The sequence below is a fragment of the Sinocyclocheilus grahami genome, unplaced genomic scaffold, assembly GCF_001515645.1.
Source record: "Sinocyclocheilus grahami isolate Dianchi unplaced genomic scaffold, SAMN03320097.WGS_v1.1 scaffold1119.1, whole genome shotgun sequence".
NCBI lineage: Eukaryota > Metazoa > Chordata > Actinopteri > Cypriniformes > Cyprinidae > Sinocyclocheilus > Sinocyclocheilus grahami.
The window spans coordinates 80247-98407 of NW_015506298.1; the positions used below are offsets into that span (position 1 = coordinate 80247).

The 18161-nt window shown below is 38.9% G+C and overlaps 1 protein-coding gene across 1 annotated transcript; it reads right to left on the reverse strand.

Annotated features, from left to right (window-relative positions):
• Positions 1-1216: 1216 nt before the first annotated feature.
• On the reverse strand, positions 1217-16215 carry LOC107566980 (gastrula zinc finger protein XlCGF8.2DB-like). Its single transcript, XM_016252559.1, has 4 exons — positions 16162-16215; positions 4156-4304; positions 3800-3837; positions 1217-2829 (listed from the first exon to the last, which is right to left on the reverse strand). The coding sequence occupies exons 2-4, from the start codon at positions 4230-4232 to the stop codon at positions 1817-1819; spliced, it is 1128 nt and encodes a 375-aa protein (XP_016108045.1). The 5' UTR covers positions 4233-4304; positions 16162-16215; the 3' UTR covers positions 1217-1816.
• Between the last annotated feature and the right edge of the window lie 1946 nt (positions 16216-18161).

Consider the following 18161-nt stretch of genomic DNA (forward strand, 5'->3'; position numbering starts at 1 on the left):
TTGTCGGAAGGAGGGACTTTGTAGAAAACGAAGCGTTTGGTTTTTTAACATTAAAGCATGTCAACATATTCTGTTATACCAAATACACAAAATAATGATCTTTAAAATAGCATCATATGACCCCTTTAATACTTCAGTTAACTAAGTGAAAGTGGAGCAGGTACTTGCTTAGCAAAATTTGTCTGTAGGCACGTGTGGTTGCAGGTGTCAACATGCGCCCATGAGTTATGTAAACTTTAAAAAACTCCTGGGAAAAAACTTAAAAAATACTTTTTAAACCATTTAACTGATATTATTAATCGGTCAAAATTCTTACTTTCGTTTAATGGTTAAACAGTCAATATGAGCATTTCTAATTCCTGTGGAAGAAAACATTGTAGCTCCAGGACAGGCTACTATGAAGAGGGCCAAGGGCCCTATATATAGGTGCATCTCAATAAATTAGAATGTCGTGGAAAAGTTCATTTATTTCAGTAATTCAACTCAAATTGTGAAACTCGTGTATTAAATAAATTCAGTGCACACAGACTGAAGTAGTTTAAGTCTTTGGTTCTTTTAATTGTGATGATTTTGGCTCACATTTAACAAAAACCCACCAATTCACTATATCAACAAATTAGAATACTTTATAAGTTTATAACATTTTTAGTGAATTGTTGGCCTTCTGAAAAGTATGTTCATTTACTGTACATGTACTCAATACTTGGTAGGGGCTCCTTTTGCATGAATTACTGCATCAGTGTGTCGTGGCATGGAGGCGATCAGCCTGTGGCACTGCTCAGGTGTAATGGAAGCCCAGGTTGCTTTGATAGCGGCCTTCAGGTCATCTGCATTGTTGGGTCTGGTGTCTCTCATCTTCCTCTTGACAATACCCCATAGATTCTCTATGGGGTTCAGGTCAGGCGAGTTTGCAGGCCAATCAAGCACAGTAACACCATGGTCATTGAACCAGCTTTTGGTGCTTTTGGCAGTGTGGGCAGGTGCCAAGTCCTGCTGGAAAATGAAATCAGCATCTCCATAAAGCTTGTCAGCAGAAGGAAGCATGAAGTGCTCTAAAATTTCCTGGTAGATGGCTGCGTTGACTGTGGACTTCAGAAAACACAGGTTAGGTGTATGTCTGTGACTTCTTTGGTCTCTCGTCAGGTGAACAGGTATGCGCCTCGGCATGGCATAGTTGGCATTTTGTTCATTTCCCCTATAAGGGGGTTAGGTGTATGTCTGTGACTTCTTTGGTCTCTCGCCAGGTGAACAGGTATGCGCCTCGGCATGGCATAGTTGGCATTTTGTTCATTTCCCCTATAAGGGGAACGTCTCAGGTTACGCATGTAACCATGGTTCCACGAAAGGGAATGAGACGCTGCGTCCCCTCACCATGCCTTTGGCCTGCCTGTTTACATCTCCTTCAGACAACTAGTTGGTGAAGTATTCAGCAGGTGCCCCTTTATACTTCCGGGCACCCACCTGTGATGTCACGGGCCATGTGGACCAATAGAATTGGAGTTTTTGCACATGTGCTTCAGACAACGGTCAAGCATTCCCCATAGTGTCCGCTAGAGGACACAGCGTCTCGTTCCCTCTTGGGGAACCATAGTTACACGCATAACCCGAGACATTGTGCTCTGTACTGATTTAATTATTTCAGGTCCCCTTCTATCAGATCGAAATTTCATTTGAATCAAGCTCAATCAGACTGATTGAGGTGTTAACATGACAGCTTTTCAGATTATTATTGGATTATTTGGGAAAACGTAGGTAGTGATGGCACACTTCTCTCCAGTTATTTCATGATTCTTAAGGTTTTTCCTGTCTGTGAAACTCATTCCATACTGACAACATCTAAAACACTTCTCTTAAAGTGAATCTTCACATGTTGATTAAGGGTTACTTTTCGTCCGAAACTCTTTCCACACTGATCACATGTGAACGGCTTCTCTCCAGTGTGAATGACCATGTGAGTCTTAAGAGATCCTTTTCGTGTAAAGCTCTTCCCACACAATTTGCACGTGTGAGGGTTTTCTCCAGTATGAATTCTCATGTGGGAATCAAAGGATGGTTTATGTCTGAAACACTTTCCACACTGAGAGCATGTGTAAGGCTTCTCTCCAGTGTGAATTCTCATGTGTTTTATGATGTTCCACTTTTTAGTGAAACATTTTCCACACTGTTTGCAGGTGTAAGGCTTCTCTCCAGAGTGAATTCTCATGTGGCTTATAAGGTTCGCTTTTTGACTGAAACACTTTCCACACTGTTGGCATATGTAGGGTTGCTCTCCAGTGTGAATTCTCATGTGGTCTTTAAGGATTTTTTTCCCATTGAAACCCTTTCCACACTGTTGGCATGTGTAAGGTTTCTCTCCAGTGTGAATTCTCACGTGGTCGTTAAGGATTTTTTTCCCACTGAAACACTTTCCACACTGTTGGCATGCATAAGGTTTCTCTCCAGTGTGAATTCTCATGTGGCTTGTAAGGTTTCCTGTGTGACTGAAACTTTTTCCACAGTGAGGGCAGGTGAAAGGCTTCTCTCCAGTGTGAATTCTCATGTGGATTTTAAGGTTTCCTGTGAGACTGAAACTCTTTCCACACTGAGGGCAGGTGAAAGGCTTTTCTCCAGTGTGAACTCTCATGTGGTCATTAAGGTTTTTTTTCTCACTGAAACACTTTCCACACTGATGGCAGGTGTTAGATTTGGTCTTCTGGGCTCTTTTTCGTGAGGACATTTTTTCAGTCTTTACAGATTTTTTTCCAGTTATGAAATCATGAAGTTCCTCATTCTGATCCTTCTCTTCCATTTCATTCAGTTCTTGTCGCTCCTCTTTTGGTGGCATCGTGTCTACAGTGGAAAAAAAGAAATACATGTTAACCTTACATTGTAGAAGGTGACAGTAGCATACTGTTTTCCATTAAAATTGTACTATATTGTAAAAAAACAATGCATTCTGGGAATTGTTTGCCATTTCCATGTACTGCAAATTACTTTGTTGAAAGGGAAACGGGTACATTTAGCTAAAAGGGAATTACTAATTATATTTATAGTGAATTTTGACAGAAACAATGTTTTACGGCTGATCAAATTATTGGTAAGCGATTAATTGAACGGCCATAACTATCAGCTCTGCAAAGGATATTATATCCAAAGTATAGTGAAAACACTATTTATTAGAACTGTAACAAGATCAGCAGTTTAAGACATTAACTTGTAAGCACAAATCACAATACTTCTCTTTAAATACATACAAGACTTTATTGGACATACAGTATCTAAAGACTTATGTCATGATGGTAGAGGAGCAGCAGGTATGTAGTAGGCTCGCAAGCGCACTGAAAGAAGGCAAAAAAGCTTAAAGGGAAAAAGAAAAATTTGTTTTTGTCATGAGTTTTTAAACTCAGCTGTTAGACACATCCTTACTGGTGTCCTGACCAATTAGACATTGTTTTAGCTGGCGGGGTGATTATGTTTCTCCTCCCAATACGTAAATCAACATGTTATCTTAAGTCACATGATCTGAATTTTCCCGTTCTTGCAGAGTATAATTTAGACATGATTCTATAATTAAGTAGAAGATATTGGGTTTAATATTATACAACTTAATTCTTTTATTCAGACTACTTCTGTATTTTTCTGGTCATGTGATCTCATGTCATGTGACATGTCTGTTACATGATGTGACTCACTCCATGAAAAATAAAATGTAATTAGGACACTAGTATATCATTCTTCAAAAATATAATTAATTCCTGTAGAGCTGGACATTTTAATAAGAATCAAATGAGTGAGTTCAGCTTTGAGAAGGAAAACCAACCTGTTTGTTCCTCAGTATCTTCATGTTTGACTCTGAATGTTTCTTCATTCCTCGTGTCTTCACTCTCCTCTTCAATTAACCCAATCTCTGTTTGTGTCTCAGTATCTTCATGTTTGACTCTGAATATTTCTTCAGTCCTCGTGTCTTCACTCTCCTCTTTAATAAGCGCCATCTCTGTTTGTTCCTCAGTATCTTCATGTTTGACTCTGAATGCTTCTTCAGTCCTCGTGTCTTCACTCTCATCTTTAATGAACACCATCTCTATTTGTTCCTCAGAATCTTCATGTTTGACTCTGAATATTTCTTCATTCCTCGTGTCTTCACTCTCATCTTTAATAAGCGCCATCTCTGTTTGTTCCTCGGTATCTTCATGTTTAACTCTGAATGCTTCTTCAATCCTCATGTCTGCACTCTCCTCTTTAATAAACGCCATCTTAATAATAGTGTGTCACGTGGATCTCAGCTGCTTCAGAAGGAGTTTTTCTGTGTGTTTTGACACTTTGTCCTGTTTAAGATGAGAATAATTAATAGAAAGAAAAATAAATCTAAACTAAATCTCTGGGTGCGTCTCAATCAGCTCCCTAGTTTAAGGGATAGTTCACCCAAAAATGAAAACGACCCCATGATTTACTCACCCTCAAGCCATCCTAGGTGTACAATAGGTAGTCGAACAGAATGCCTATTACGCTTGCGCAAATAAAAATCAGTCACATGTGAAACTCGTTCGCGAAATCACCAGGTGGCGCAAATGGATGGATGACACCATTTGCTCAATAAAACAGAAACGTGATGTTTTTACTTGTGAATGAAGATTAAAAAAAATAAAATGTCTAGTTTAATAATAATAATAATAATATAGCATTATAACATTAAATCCCGACTATATGCATAAAGGTTCAACATTTCATAAGCGGCTCTCCGTGCTGCTTCGCTAAAGATAGGTTCTTAGTCTATTTTTGATGGATGCCGCGTCCAAGCCGCATATCATTAGATAATTGAGGATGAATTTTAAATAATGAAAAAACAGCTACAAATCTTTTATCCTTGTCAATCATAACTACACTTTTAAGGCCCGGTTTCACAGACTGGGCTTAGCTTAAGCCAGGACTAGGCCATAGTTCAATTAGGATTTTAAAGTAATTTTTATAAACATGCCTTAGAAAAAACATTACTGGTGTGCATCTTGAGACAAAACAAGGGCACTGACATATTTCAAGATTAATCAGTGCAAGTTTCTTTCAGTTGAAACAGCTCAGACTTCAATTTTAGTCTGGGACTAGGCTTAAGCCTTGTCTGTGAAACCGGGGGTAAGTGTATTAACTTTGCCTGTTGGATACAACACACAAAGTAGGACCTAGCAATAAACACAATTAAACCAGACAAAACAACCACTTAAGCCGGGCATATACTGTGTGATTTTCAACCGATTTTGAGCCGAATTTCGGCTCGTGCGACTCTTTTTTGAGTCGGGCTGAATTTCAGCTTTGTTGTGCGTTGTTTCTCGTGCAGTGTACAGGGGGAAACGAGAAGTCTCTTCCAACAAGCAATCGGACGGTTGGATGAATTTCTAACATGTCCGAAATTTTGGTCGGCCCTCGTGAGGGTATCACACAGTTGAAGCAGAGCTATGAACCGACTGGCCTAAACTCAGTGCTTTTTCCCTCACTGCGCCTGTGCGAAAATAGAACTTTAACCATTTAATCTTTAATGCAGCAAGAAAGAAAACAAAAAGAGGGAGATCTTTTGATAAAACAATTTTATTATCACAGGAAATGTGAACCATTGTCCATCATTTTGCAATTAGTGATAAAGACAAACACGTCGCAAAATTATAAATATTTCAGTTTTAAACTATGAAGGCGAACTGCATGAGCGTTATGCCCGTGATCGAAGAAGTTTTAAACTCCAGTCAATTCATTAAGCTACAGAAAGTGAAAGTAAAAACTGACCGAGCTGTTGGCGTCTGACGCTGCATTAATGGCACATATTCTCTCAGAGGAGACGAGAGATATTGGGTATTGTCTTAATTTATTTTCTTAAAAAAAATATCTTATGGCTGATATACAGTGCTGCTTGAAAGTTTGTGAACCCTTTAGAATTGTCTATATTTCTGCATAAATATAACCCAAAAAATCATCAGATTTTCATGCAAGTCCCGAAAGTTGACAAAAACAACCCAATCAAGCAAATGAGATGAAAATATGAAGAGTTCCAATGCAAAAGCCTCTAAAAGCCATCTTGGTCCAAAATTAGATAACGATACTGATTGAATGCTCTCCACACGATGATATGTTCATCAAGTACTTTCACTTTTGCTAAATCCCAGCCCCAACCCATTCAGAAGTACCAGTACTTACATAGAAACCTATACATAGTAGCCAGAAAAATTCTAATTTTAGAGGCTTTTGCATCTGAACTCTTCATATATACTTTGTCATTTATTTATTCAGGAAAATGATCCAATATTACATATCTGTGAGTGGCAAAAGTATGTGAATCTCTAGGATTAGCTATTCATTTGAAAGTGAAATTAGAGTCCATCTGTTCAGAAGTGTTTTTAATCAGTGAGATGACTATCATGTGTCAGTGTATGCCCTGTTTTATTTAAAGAACAGGGATCTATCAAAGTTTGATCATGTTTATGGAAGTGTATCATGGCACAAACAATTTAGATTTCTGAGGACCTCAGAAGAGTCTGTGTTGCTCATCAGGCTAGAAAAGGTTTCAAAGCCATCTCTAAAGAGTTTGGACACCACCAATCCACAGTCAGACAGATTGTGTACAAATGGAAATTCAAGACCACTGTTACCCTCCCCAGGAGTGGTCCACCAACAAAGATCACTCCAAAAGCAAGATGTGTAAAAGTCCACTAGGTTTCAAAGGACTGCAGGCTAACTTCTAAGCAGCTAAAGGCCTTTCTCATATTGGCTAATGTTAATGTTTATGAGCCCATCATCAGGAGAACACTGAACAACCATGGTGTCCAAGGAGAAAACCACTGCTCTCCAAAAAGAACATTGCTGTCCATCTGCAGTTTGCTAAAGATCATGTGGACAAGCCAGAGGAATACTGCAGACATGTTTTGTGGATGAATGAGACCGAAATATAACTTTTTGGTTTAAATGAGCAGTGTTATGTTTGGAGAAAGAAAACACAGCATTCCAGCATTAGAACCTAATCCCATCTGTGAAACATGGTGGTGCTGGTATCATGGTTTGGGCCTGTTTGCTGCATCTGGTCCAGGACGGCTTGCCATCATTGAATTCTGAGTTATACCAGCAAATTCTGAAGGACAATGTCAGGGCATCTGTCCGAGAACTGAATCTCAAGAGAAAGTGGGTCATGCAGCAATACAACGACCCCAAGCACACAAGTCGTTCTACCAAAGAATGGGTAAAGAAGAACAAAGTTAACGTTTTGGAATGGCTGAGTCAAATTCCGGACCTTAATCTAATTTGTGGAAGGACCTGAAGCAAGCAGTTCATAGGAGGAAACCCACCAACATCACAGAGTTGAAGTGGTTCTGTTCTGAGGAATGGGCTAAAATTCCTACAAGCCGTTGTGCAGAATTGATCAGCAGTTACCAGAAACGTTACTTGCAGTTATTGCAGCAAAAGGGGGTAACACCAGATACTGAAAGCAAAGATTCATACTTTTGCTACTCACAAATATTTAACATCAGATAATTTTTCTCAATAAATAAATGACAAAGTATATATTCTTGTCTCCTTTGTTTGATTGGATTCTCTTTGTCTACTTTCAGGATTTGTGTGAAAATCTAATTATGTTTTGGGTCATATTTATGCAAAAATATAGAAAATTCTAAAGGGTTGACAAACTTTCAAGCAGCAATGTATGTAGTGAAAACAACAACAGAATTGAAGTATTTTGTGTTAAACAAGTTGTTTTTGAAATGTCTTTGTAGGCTAATAAAGGTCTTATTTTGATGACTGATTATTACAGTGTTCGGACATAGGCTACTTTTATAGGCCTATTCATTGTGTAATATACAGTATATAAATGTTTTAAATTATTTTCAATGAGGAGTAAGCTAATTTAATAATTTATTATCCGCACGTCAGTTGTGCGGTAATGAGCTATGAAATTATTGCAGGTCAAATTAATTGTAGTAGACCTATAAATTTTATAATAAAATTAATAATACGTTAATATAATTACATAGCAATGGTAATAAGAAACATTTGAAGCTCCTCTGAGCGCAAACACAAATATGCTGATCGGGTCAGTCGCACTGGTGCTCCTAAATATTTTTTCATATTCGCACGCAGTAGTTTTCAGTCGCAAATTTATTTATTTTTTGTTCTGTTTTAAATGCCATTAAATTTAAATGATTTGGAGTAAGGAAAAGTAAATTACATGTTTACAGAATTTATTGTGTGTAAATTTCTTAACATTCGTTTTATTAATATTATCAGTATTTACATTATTTCTGAAAGTAATAGTAAAATGCGTCTTATTGTCACAAATCCGGTCCATGAACTTCCGTCTGCTAGCCATCAGAGGTCACCCTTTCCATTTTCATTGACTCTCGCACTACACACTGTTGCATATCACTACATATCCCATCATTCATTGCACTGATTGCACACAGCACTGATTGCACACAGGTGTTTCATATCACTCGCTCACTATATAACACTCTCTCAAACAACCATTCTCTGCCGAGTATTACTTTACCATTTACTGCCGATCGTTGACCTACGCTAGCCCTAGGACTATTCTTGTGTTTTGCCCGCCATATACCTGTTTGCCATTGTTCGACCCTGCCTGTTATGACCAAGTCTCTTAAATAAAAGCTTGCAGATGGATCCACACGTCTCACGTCTCGTCAGCCCCGTTACAGAATACTCGGCCTCACAAGGATCCAGCAGCTGTTCAAGTGGACATTGGCCAGGTATGGACACGGCAAGAATTTTATTAGCCCTTAAAACAGGGCCCACGATCATTGGAGAACCATATTCCGAGAGTTTAGCCATCGCTCACTATTCTGATTTACCAGACTTTTTATTGATAGAGTTTTTCTGCGATGGCATAAATCAACCTCTTAGGTCTAAACTTAGACGTGAGGGTCCACGGTTATCACTCGCTCAGTTAATGGATTATGCCTTGTTGACTGTTGGATCTTTGTTTACTGTGGGTGTCGCAGAGGAAGAACGCGACACAGTGTCTGTGACTAAAGTAGCGGCTGTACCAGAGCACGCTCACAAAATGGCGGCGACAGCGGAGCCTGATCGCAAAATGGCGGACACAACAGCGCCCCGTTATGTCACAGCTGATCTTCATGAATCAAGTCAAGTTACCGTTGATCATCATGAGTCTAGTCAAGTCCCAACTGATCGTCATGAGTCAAGTTTAGTCACAGCTGATTTTCATGAGTCAAGTCTAGTCACAACTGATCGTCATGAGTCAAGTCTAGTCACAGCTGATCTCTCTGAGTTCAGTCAAGTCACGGTTGATCATCATGAGTCAGGTAAAGTCACAACAGATCTTCCTGAGTCAAGTCACAGTTGATCGTCATGAATCAAGTCAAGTCACAGCTGATCTTCCTGAGTTCAGTCAAGTCATGGTTGATCATCATGAGTCAGATCTAGTCACAGTTGATCGTCATGAGTCAAGTCAAGTTACAGTTCATAATCATGAGTCTATATAGTCAAGTCACAACAGATATTCATGAGTCAGGTCTAGTCACAGTCGATCTCTCTGAGTTAAGTCAAGTCACAGTTGATTCCCCTGAGTCAACTCAAGTCACAGCTTCCATTGCTGAGTCAAGTCAAGTCTCCGCTGATCTGCCAGAGCCTCATCACGTTTCAGCTGTTTGTCCCGAGTCACGTCACGTCACAGCTTATCATCCAGAGTCACGTCACATCACGTCTGTTCGCTCAGAATCCTGTCACTTCCTGTCTGTTGCACCCAGATCCTCAAGGACTGTTCTTCATTATCCCAGACTGGCTTCCAGCATGGAGGACCCACCGCTGGTGTCGGCACTTGCAGCTGGCATCCCTAAACCAGCGCTCTCAAGCCCTCCAGTTTCTGAACTATTTCCCCTGTCTGTAGCGCTTCCCACAATGGGGATCGCTTTATGGTGTAGTTGGGTTGCGTACACCACCACTGAAACTTTTGAGATGGCGGCGTTCACTGCGATGTCTTCCGAGGTGGCGGCTGATGCTGCAGATCATTCTGAGTAGAGGCGCATGCTGCCATGTTCCCAGAGGCGAGGTCACCAGCTGTAGCTCCTCCAGAGGTGGTGGCCCATGCTGCAGAACCTCCCGAGGTGTCAGTGGTATCCACTTATGAACTCTCGTCCTGTTCTGTTCCGGCCATGGAGGCTGCCTATGAACTCTCTGCCTGTCCTGTTCCGGCCATGGAGGCCGCCTATGAACTCTCTGCCTGTCCTGTCACGGCTATGGAGGCCATCTGTGAATCCTCGTCCCGTCCTATCACGGCTATGGAGGCCGTTTGCGAACTCTCTGCTCATCCTGTCCCAGCTATAGAGGCAGGTTACGAACTCTCTGCTCATCCTGTCCCAGCTATAGAGGCCGGTTGCGAACTCCCTGCTTGTCCTGTCATGCCTATGAAGGCCATCTGTGAATCCTCGTCCTGCCCTGTCACGGCTATGGAGGCCATCTGTGAACCCTCTGCCCGTTCTGTCACGGCCATAGAGACCATTTGCGAACCCCCTGCTCATCCTGTCACGGCTATGGAGGCCATCTGTGAACCCTCTGCCCGTTCTGTCACGGCCATAGAGACCATTTGCGAACCCCCTGCTCATCCTGTCACGGCTATGGAGGCCATCTGTGAACCCTCTGCCCGTTCTGTCACGGCCATAGAGACCATTTGCGAACCCCCTGCTCATCCTGTCACGGCTATGGAGGCCGTCGGGGAATCCTCACCCTGTCCTGTCACGGCTATGAAGGCCGTTTGTGAATTCTTTGCTTGCTTTGTTTTGGCTAAGGAGGCTGCCTCTGAACACTCAGCCTTGTCTATCAACCCCAATGTTCTGTCTGTGTTGTCTGTCTCTGCTCTCTCGTTGTTACCCGGACTACATATCCCATTATTCATTGCACTGATTGCACACAGCACTGATTGCACACTGCTGTTTCATATCACTCACTCACTATATAACACTCTCTCAAACAACCATTCTCTGCCGAGCATTACTTAGCCTGTTATTATTCCTAGTTTCTGTTATCCTGCCCGTGTTTCCTTGTTTTGCCTTGCCTTGCCTGTTTTCTCGGTTTCTGATCTTTGCCTGTTTTCCTGGATTTATCCCTCTAGTCTCGCCCCTGTGATTCTGTCTGCCGATCGTTGACCTACGCTAGCCCTAGGACTATTCGTGTGTTTTGCCCGCAATATACCTGTTTGCCATTGTTCGACCCTGCCTGTTATGACCAAGTCTCTTAAATAAAAGCTTGCAGATGGATCCACACGTCTCGTCAGCCCCGTTACACTTATACACTAATGCAACTTATGAGTTTTTTTTTCCTGACCTGGTGCAACTTTCTGGAAAATATGGTAAATGTTGTATTAAATTAATTCATTAATTGGAAATGCCAAATCCTCTCGATATCAGATAGCTGATGCTTTTTTTTTTATATAGATATCTCTGGCTATCGTCCGTATACACCGTGTCATCATCTGCGCAACTCGAGTATTTCACACGTATAGTGTGAGCACATAAATTGTGCTCGACAATCAGACCATACATTTTGAGCACGTAAATCATGAGATTTGACTTTACATCGCATGCTATCTGCTCTTACAGTGCGAGTTGGTACCTTGATGAAATCGCACAGTGTATGCCTGACCTTAGCCAACTAATCAAGATCAAGAAAAAAAAAAACGAAAATCTAATAATACTAATAATAATTAAAAAAAAAATTTTAAATACAGTTGCTTTGCTCGTCAGAGTCATAAGGGGTAACGATAACATAATATGCCAATCATAGGCTGCTTTTAAATGAACATTTATTTATAAAACAAAATTATATTTATAAAACTTTGGCCAGATTAGCCTACATTTTTTTAATAGCATAAACATAAAACTCCCTTAAAACTTTAACTGGAATGTCGCTGTTTCTGTCACTGCAACTTCCCGAACAGGCGAACACGCACACACACAAAAATTAAATATGTTGAGTCTGCCTGATGAAAAAGATGTGCATATTTATTTAGTCACCTTTAACTCTTTCCCCACCAAACACGGAATTTTCCGGGTTTCCGTGTCTTCACTGTTATACGCTTGGGGGCACTATTACACATCTCCTGACTGAGTCCACAATCTCCCGATCAAAAACACAGGCGAGTAAGACACAGAAACGAGCGATCTCATATGTAAACAGATGCATATGAAAAATAATGTGATCATCAACAATAAACAGCATATAAATGAAAACTGCCTAATGTTACAGAGTGAAATGCTGATCCCGGAAGTGGTAAAGGACTGTGAAGCTTTGGATGCATTGAGGGAAGTAATCTACTGCATCCATGCTTTAATCATCGAATCCAATTGTAGTCTTTGATAAAAATGGGATTTTCTCAGCTTTTTGATCAAAATGTTGTTTTTTTATGAAACTTACCTACTAAGTGTTGGAAAAATAGCTTGAAGCTAGAATAAAACAGATTTTTTTGTTTAAAAGTAGAGGCTCCTTTATTTTGCTGTATTGCATGTTCAGATACTCATACAACAAAATATTCTGGAAGCCATGAAATGTTTGTAAAAATTATCAAAAATGCTTGCGGTGGCTGGCAACTTTTTTAAAAAACACCGGCGGGGAAAGAGTTAATGTCACAGATAAAAGGTTTAAAACTTAAATTTAATAATTCAATAAAGCATTCCAGCAGGTTACGTATACTTGTTATCTGTCTTTTTATGACATATCTATTCCAGTTTACTAACCAGCCCTGTTCATGACACATGACATATTAGTTAAAACGTAAGAGCACAGAATTAATTCCCGTAATTTAACTACAAAAATTAAGAAACGTGTAAAATGTTTCATTTTAAATGAAAAACAATGACACTTAAACCAAGGGAATTAGAATCCTCATGTGCATGATGCCCCTGATTTTTTTAAATATTACCAAATGAGACTAATTAACTAACCAGATAACTAGTGCTTCTCTCTCGCGTGCCCGCGCGGACAAGCCGCTGGAAAAGGGTTCTGTACTTCTGGGCCATTCGCAGAAAATTAATTTGTAGTTGAGTGGTACAGCGTTGGTCAACAGTGTCAATGCCGTTCAACTACACAGGTTCAAATCTGTAATAAACTTGCTTTTTTGAGATAAATGCGGAGATTTGTGTGTGTATTCTGCAGTTCTAAAACACATTGATTTATTTTTATACACAATAAATTTTATGCTTACATTTAGGTAGAACCTCAAAAAATTAGGTGCATGAACGAGTGCATGAGTGCGGGAATGAGCTCCGACATGTTCCTGTTCTAACTTTTCAAAGTCTGTGGTTAACGTGCCACTTAGCGTTAAAAGGCAGCAAATACACCTTTCAAGTATTATTCTGGTTGAGTAACATCTGTACGACTTTCTTCTTTCAGATGAATACAGTCGGAATTATATTAAAGTGGTTAATAAAGGCCTTCTGAAGTGATGCATTTCATAAACTGTAGTCTCTAGCTTCCACTCATACATGTGTTCACGAGAGAGTGGTGTTCCAGTGGATGACGTAGGTGTAGCGTAAGCTTCCGGTAAGAACATGCTAGTCTCGCGAGAACCAAAATTTGTTTACAGCAAAGGAAAACCAATTGGCTTGGCTTATATCGAAATCCCCCAACATTTTTCTTTACAAATCCTTGTTTTGTACTTCTAATTCATGACCGGTGCTTTGTGTTGCTCTCTCCTCTACGCTTCCACATTCACCTAGAGACGCGTGTATGTCCTACATCATCTGTTAGAACGCCACTCTCTAGTGAACGCATGTACGACAGTTAGCGGAAGCTAGAGATTACAGTTTATAAAGTTTTAAATATGGATATTTTTCTTACAAAAAACGCATCATTCACTTCAGAAGGCCTTCATTAACCCCCTGGAGCCATGTGGGACACTTTTTAAGCTTAAGTGACGTGACTGTTTTTATGATGTATGGACGCAGCTTTATTTAGGGATGGCTGACGCGAAACTGACATTTCGACACGGTGTCGAGATCCCGAAGCGCAGATGTTTCAAAACACTGCTCCGAAGTGTGATCTGAAACACCCATGTCACGTAACAAAGGCGAATCAAAGCATCGGGGTGTTTCACAAGTGTTTCGAGACCCAAATCTGCTTTTGATCGACAGGGTTGGGAACAAACCACACAATCGCACATCTGTCTTAACCTAACTCCACAAAGTATAATATTGGAGTTAATGCAGCAGAACATTGAATATATTTCAATAAAAATCTTTATATGTAAAAAATGCCAGGCGTTGTGGCTTGATGTCTTTTATTAATGCTAATTTTATACATGACCAAAAATGTCAAATCTCTAGGTGTCACCGTAGAGACGGGTGACAAATTGTTTCAAAGCCTCGGCACATTTGCTTCGACTGTTTCACCAGTGTTTCATGAAGCCTCGCTCTGCCTACCACTAGTTTTACTGGACTTCGAAATCTTCTGTTATAAAGCTTGGAAGAGCCAGGACTAGACATGTCCCGGTATCCAGTAATACTATATATCACGATAATAAACATGCACGATATTGTTATCGTGGGTACTTCAAAATACCGTGAAGTTTTTGAACACATTTTAAGAATTATTTTCCCATTAACTGGTTAAAATGCACAACACTGCTGTATGCTGCGTCACAGACACATGCGCACTCTTGATGTAAACAAGCCCAACATGGATGAAGGAAGCGCACTGCGGAACGAGTACAGGAGACGCGCTGAATGAAAGCGCACATTCACTCTCTGTCAGCAGATGGCGCTGATGGAACAGCAGGAATGCAGCCGTAAACAAAAGCAGCTGCACTACTTTAAGTTTCTGAACAGTATTTAAATGTTTTAAACAGCCATTCAGATTTGTGTATTCGCTCACCAAATACAACACCAAAGACTTGATAGGCTATTTATTTTCAAACTTTTTTCCTTTTTAATCTGGACTACAACATGCCCTAGATATTGTTTGAGAGATTCTTTATTGTTCAGTCACACTTTACATTAAGGCCCCATTAGTTAATTCATTAGTTAACATAAACTGCCAATGAAAAATTCTTCTAAATCATTTGTTAATCTTAGCTACTTTTAACATTTAATAACACGTTATTGAAATCAAAAGTTTTAACTGTAATTTTTAATGAACTCGAGCTAACATGAACTAACAGTTGTATTTCTCTTTAACAAAGAATAATAGCGTCTGAAACAAATGTAGCTATTGCTCATTGTTCAGGTTTATGCATTAACCAAGGTTAACTAATGAGATCTTATTGTAACGTGTTAACTATTGTTCTTTATAATTCTTTTGCACTTTAATCTGTTTGAAACATGTTTACTTTAAACATTTTTGTTGTTTATTGTATTTAAATCTTCAGTTCTTGTTGAAATAAGAAAAAAGTTATTAAACCTGTTATACTGTATTATGACAACACTTTTTTCAACTTATTTCAGTATCGTGATAATACTGTATACCGTGATAAAAAAAAAAAAGCTTCAGCAATTATGGCAACATGAAAATTTGATACCGTCACATGCCTATCCAGGACAATTTGTAATATATCTCTGACTGTATTTGTCTGAAAAAAGAAAGTCATATACACCTAGGATGGCTTGAGGGTGAGTAAATCATGGGGTAAATTAGTGCTACAAATTCATAAAATAATCAAAGAGGCCCTTCTTTTTTTAGGCATTTATTATTTACATTTAGTCTTGATTTGTAAATTAAATTTAATATATTTCACTTTCATTAAAACATTTGCTATTTATTTGTAAAAGTTGTCATTACTCATGTTTGTTGTTCTGTTGCATTTACACTGTTTTGAGCAGCAGGTGTTGTAAGCGTGCGGTGAATCGAGCGATTCGAATCACTGAATCGTTTGCGAAGCAATTGATTCAAATGACTCGAAGTTTCGATTAGCCCCGTTTCTCTCATCACTAACGTTACTCGCCAGTGACTGAATTCGTGTTTATGATAAACTGATTCACGATGTATGGAGCGAAATGAGACGCACCTTTTCTGTTCTTCATAAGTGGACGCGGTTTACAAGCACACAAAAAAATATTTATTAATGTTAGATAAGCATTCATGTTGCATTAAATAACAACTGATTCGTTTTAAAGTTATTGTAAAACAACTAAATAGACCGAATGTTTAATATCTATTTAAACCCTTTAAAGTCTTAAAAACACAAACCTTTCTCATCCGAATCACAACAGATGCAGGAACGCAGCGCAGCCCGGTGACGTCACTCCACAAAACCAAAATAAAAGTCCCGTTCACACGCTGCTCTCTAAAATCACAAACGTTCATAGAAATATTAAAATAGACGAGAATAGAGTTTATTTCTTGGTAAAACTGATATTTAAATACACGTTGCTGAACATATTAGGATCTACTAAGAAAAAACTGCAATGTTTGGATGCAGAATCCATTTATAACATGCAACTGGACGGTCAGAATTGACTTCAGCACAGTCCCTGCCAGTGAATAAACAGCAGACTGACAGGTGAAAGGCTACTAACTTCTGCTAGTCTCATAAACATAAAGCTTTTAGAAAATTACAGCCTTAGTGGTAATGTTGTTAAGGTGGTTGTTTTCTTTATAAACACCTAGTAACCCACATGAAAAAATACTGTAGTAAAGTATTTACTATAGTAAAATGTAATAAATTGTAGTACACTGTGGTATATTATAATATTTACTACAGCATACTCTAGTATTAACTATAGTGAGTTTGTAACTGTAGTAAATTAAGTTTTTATTATTAATACTGTAGTATATTATAGTATTTACTAAGCTTTGTTCAATTATACTACAGCATACTCTAGTATTAACTATAGCGAGTTTGTAACTACGGCATACTCTAGTATTAACTATAGCGAGTTCGTAACTACGGCATACTCTAGTATTAACTATAGTGAGTTCGTAACTAAGTTTTTACTATAGTAAACTGTAGATATACTGTAGTATATTACAGTATTTACTACACTTTATTAATTTATACTATATCATAATGTAGTATTAACTACAATGATAATCAGTGAGTTACTATAGGATACTATGAAAATACAGTGTGTTCTGGTGTTCAGTAAATGGTGCTCTGTACCACTCTGTACTTTTCGAAACCGGTTTGGATAAATATAATTTGTATCGTCGTCTAATGGACATTTTGTAAGGCAAACAAACAAAAAAAAAATTTATATATATATATATATATTTTTTACAATAAATTAATTACATAACAACAATTATTAGCTCTTGCGCTACTGACATACGTGACGCTTTGCGCCAGTCGCGCGGTCTTCAGCAAACAAACTTTAAAGACGTTGGAAGCAAGAAAGTTTAAGTAACGTCAAATTTTTCCTACTGGTGAGATTGGATTGGGGAGCTCTCGTGGTTACAAGGAGCGCCAAATTACCCTTTCCAAATGTGGGTAGGCCTACTGAACTGACCAAACAGAAGACCACACTTCCCAGCAAAGATACTGGCAGTGGTAAGTTAAGTCTCTTATTAACCTTTTCAGTTCACTTACTATCTCATGATTTATCGGTTAAAGCGCAGTGTAGTCTTTAACTACCTCATCAAATTGAAAAAGGTTAGAGAAAAACGTACTGCGCCATGGTACAACAGTAATACCAATTCTCTCAAGGAAAAAACTCAGTTTTGAGCACAAATGGAGAAAAACTAAATTGAAAGTTTTTAGAATTGCGTGGAAAAACAGTATGTCCAGCTATAGACAGGCTCTAAAAGCTGCCAGGGCCGAGCATATCCACAAACTCATAGAAAATAACCAAAACAATCCTAGGTTTTTATTTAGCACAGTGGCTAGATTAACAAATAACCAGACGCCACCCGATCTAAATATTCCGGAGTCATCTCAATTATCACCAGTAAAATATGGAGTGCCACAAGGATCTGTCCTAATTCCTCTGCTATTTTCGATATACATGTTGCCCCTTGGTATTATTATCAGAAAATACGGGATTAGTTTCCACTGTTATGCTGATGATACTCAACTATATATCTCAACAAGACCAGATGAAACTTCTAAATTATCTAAGCTAACAGAGTGTGTTAAAAATGTAAAAGTTTGGATGACCAATAATTTTCTCCAATTAAATTTGGATAAGACAGAGATATTACTTATTGGACCAAAAGACAGTACACAGAATCTCTTGGATTACAATTTGCAA

Excerpts from the sequence above, each read along its gene's own strand:
- LOC107566980 (XM_016252559.1), bottom strand. The coding sequence starts at position 4,232 with ATGGCGTTTATTAAAGAGGAGAGTGCAGACATGAGGATTGAAGAAGCA. Across the intron at positions 3,838-4,155 it reads AAACATGAAGATACCGAGGA|ATTCAGAGTCAAACATGAAG; the intron begins ACAAACAGAGAT and ends GAATGAAGAAAC. Across the intron at positions 2,830-3,799 it reads AGATACTGAGGAACAAACAG|ACACGATGCCACCAAAAGAG; the intron begins GTTGGTTTTCCT and ends TTTCCACTGTAG.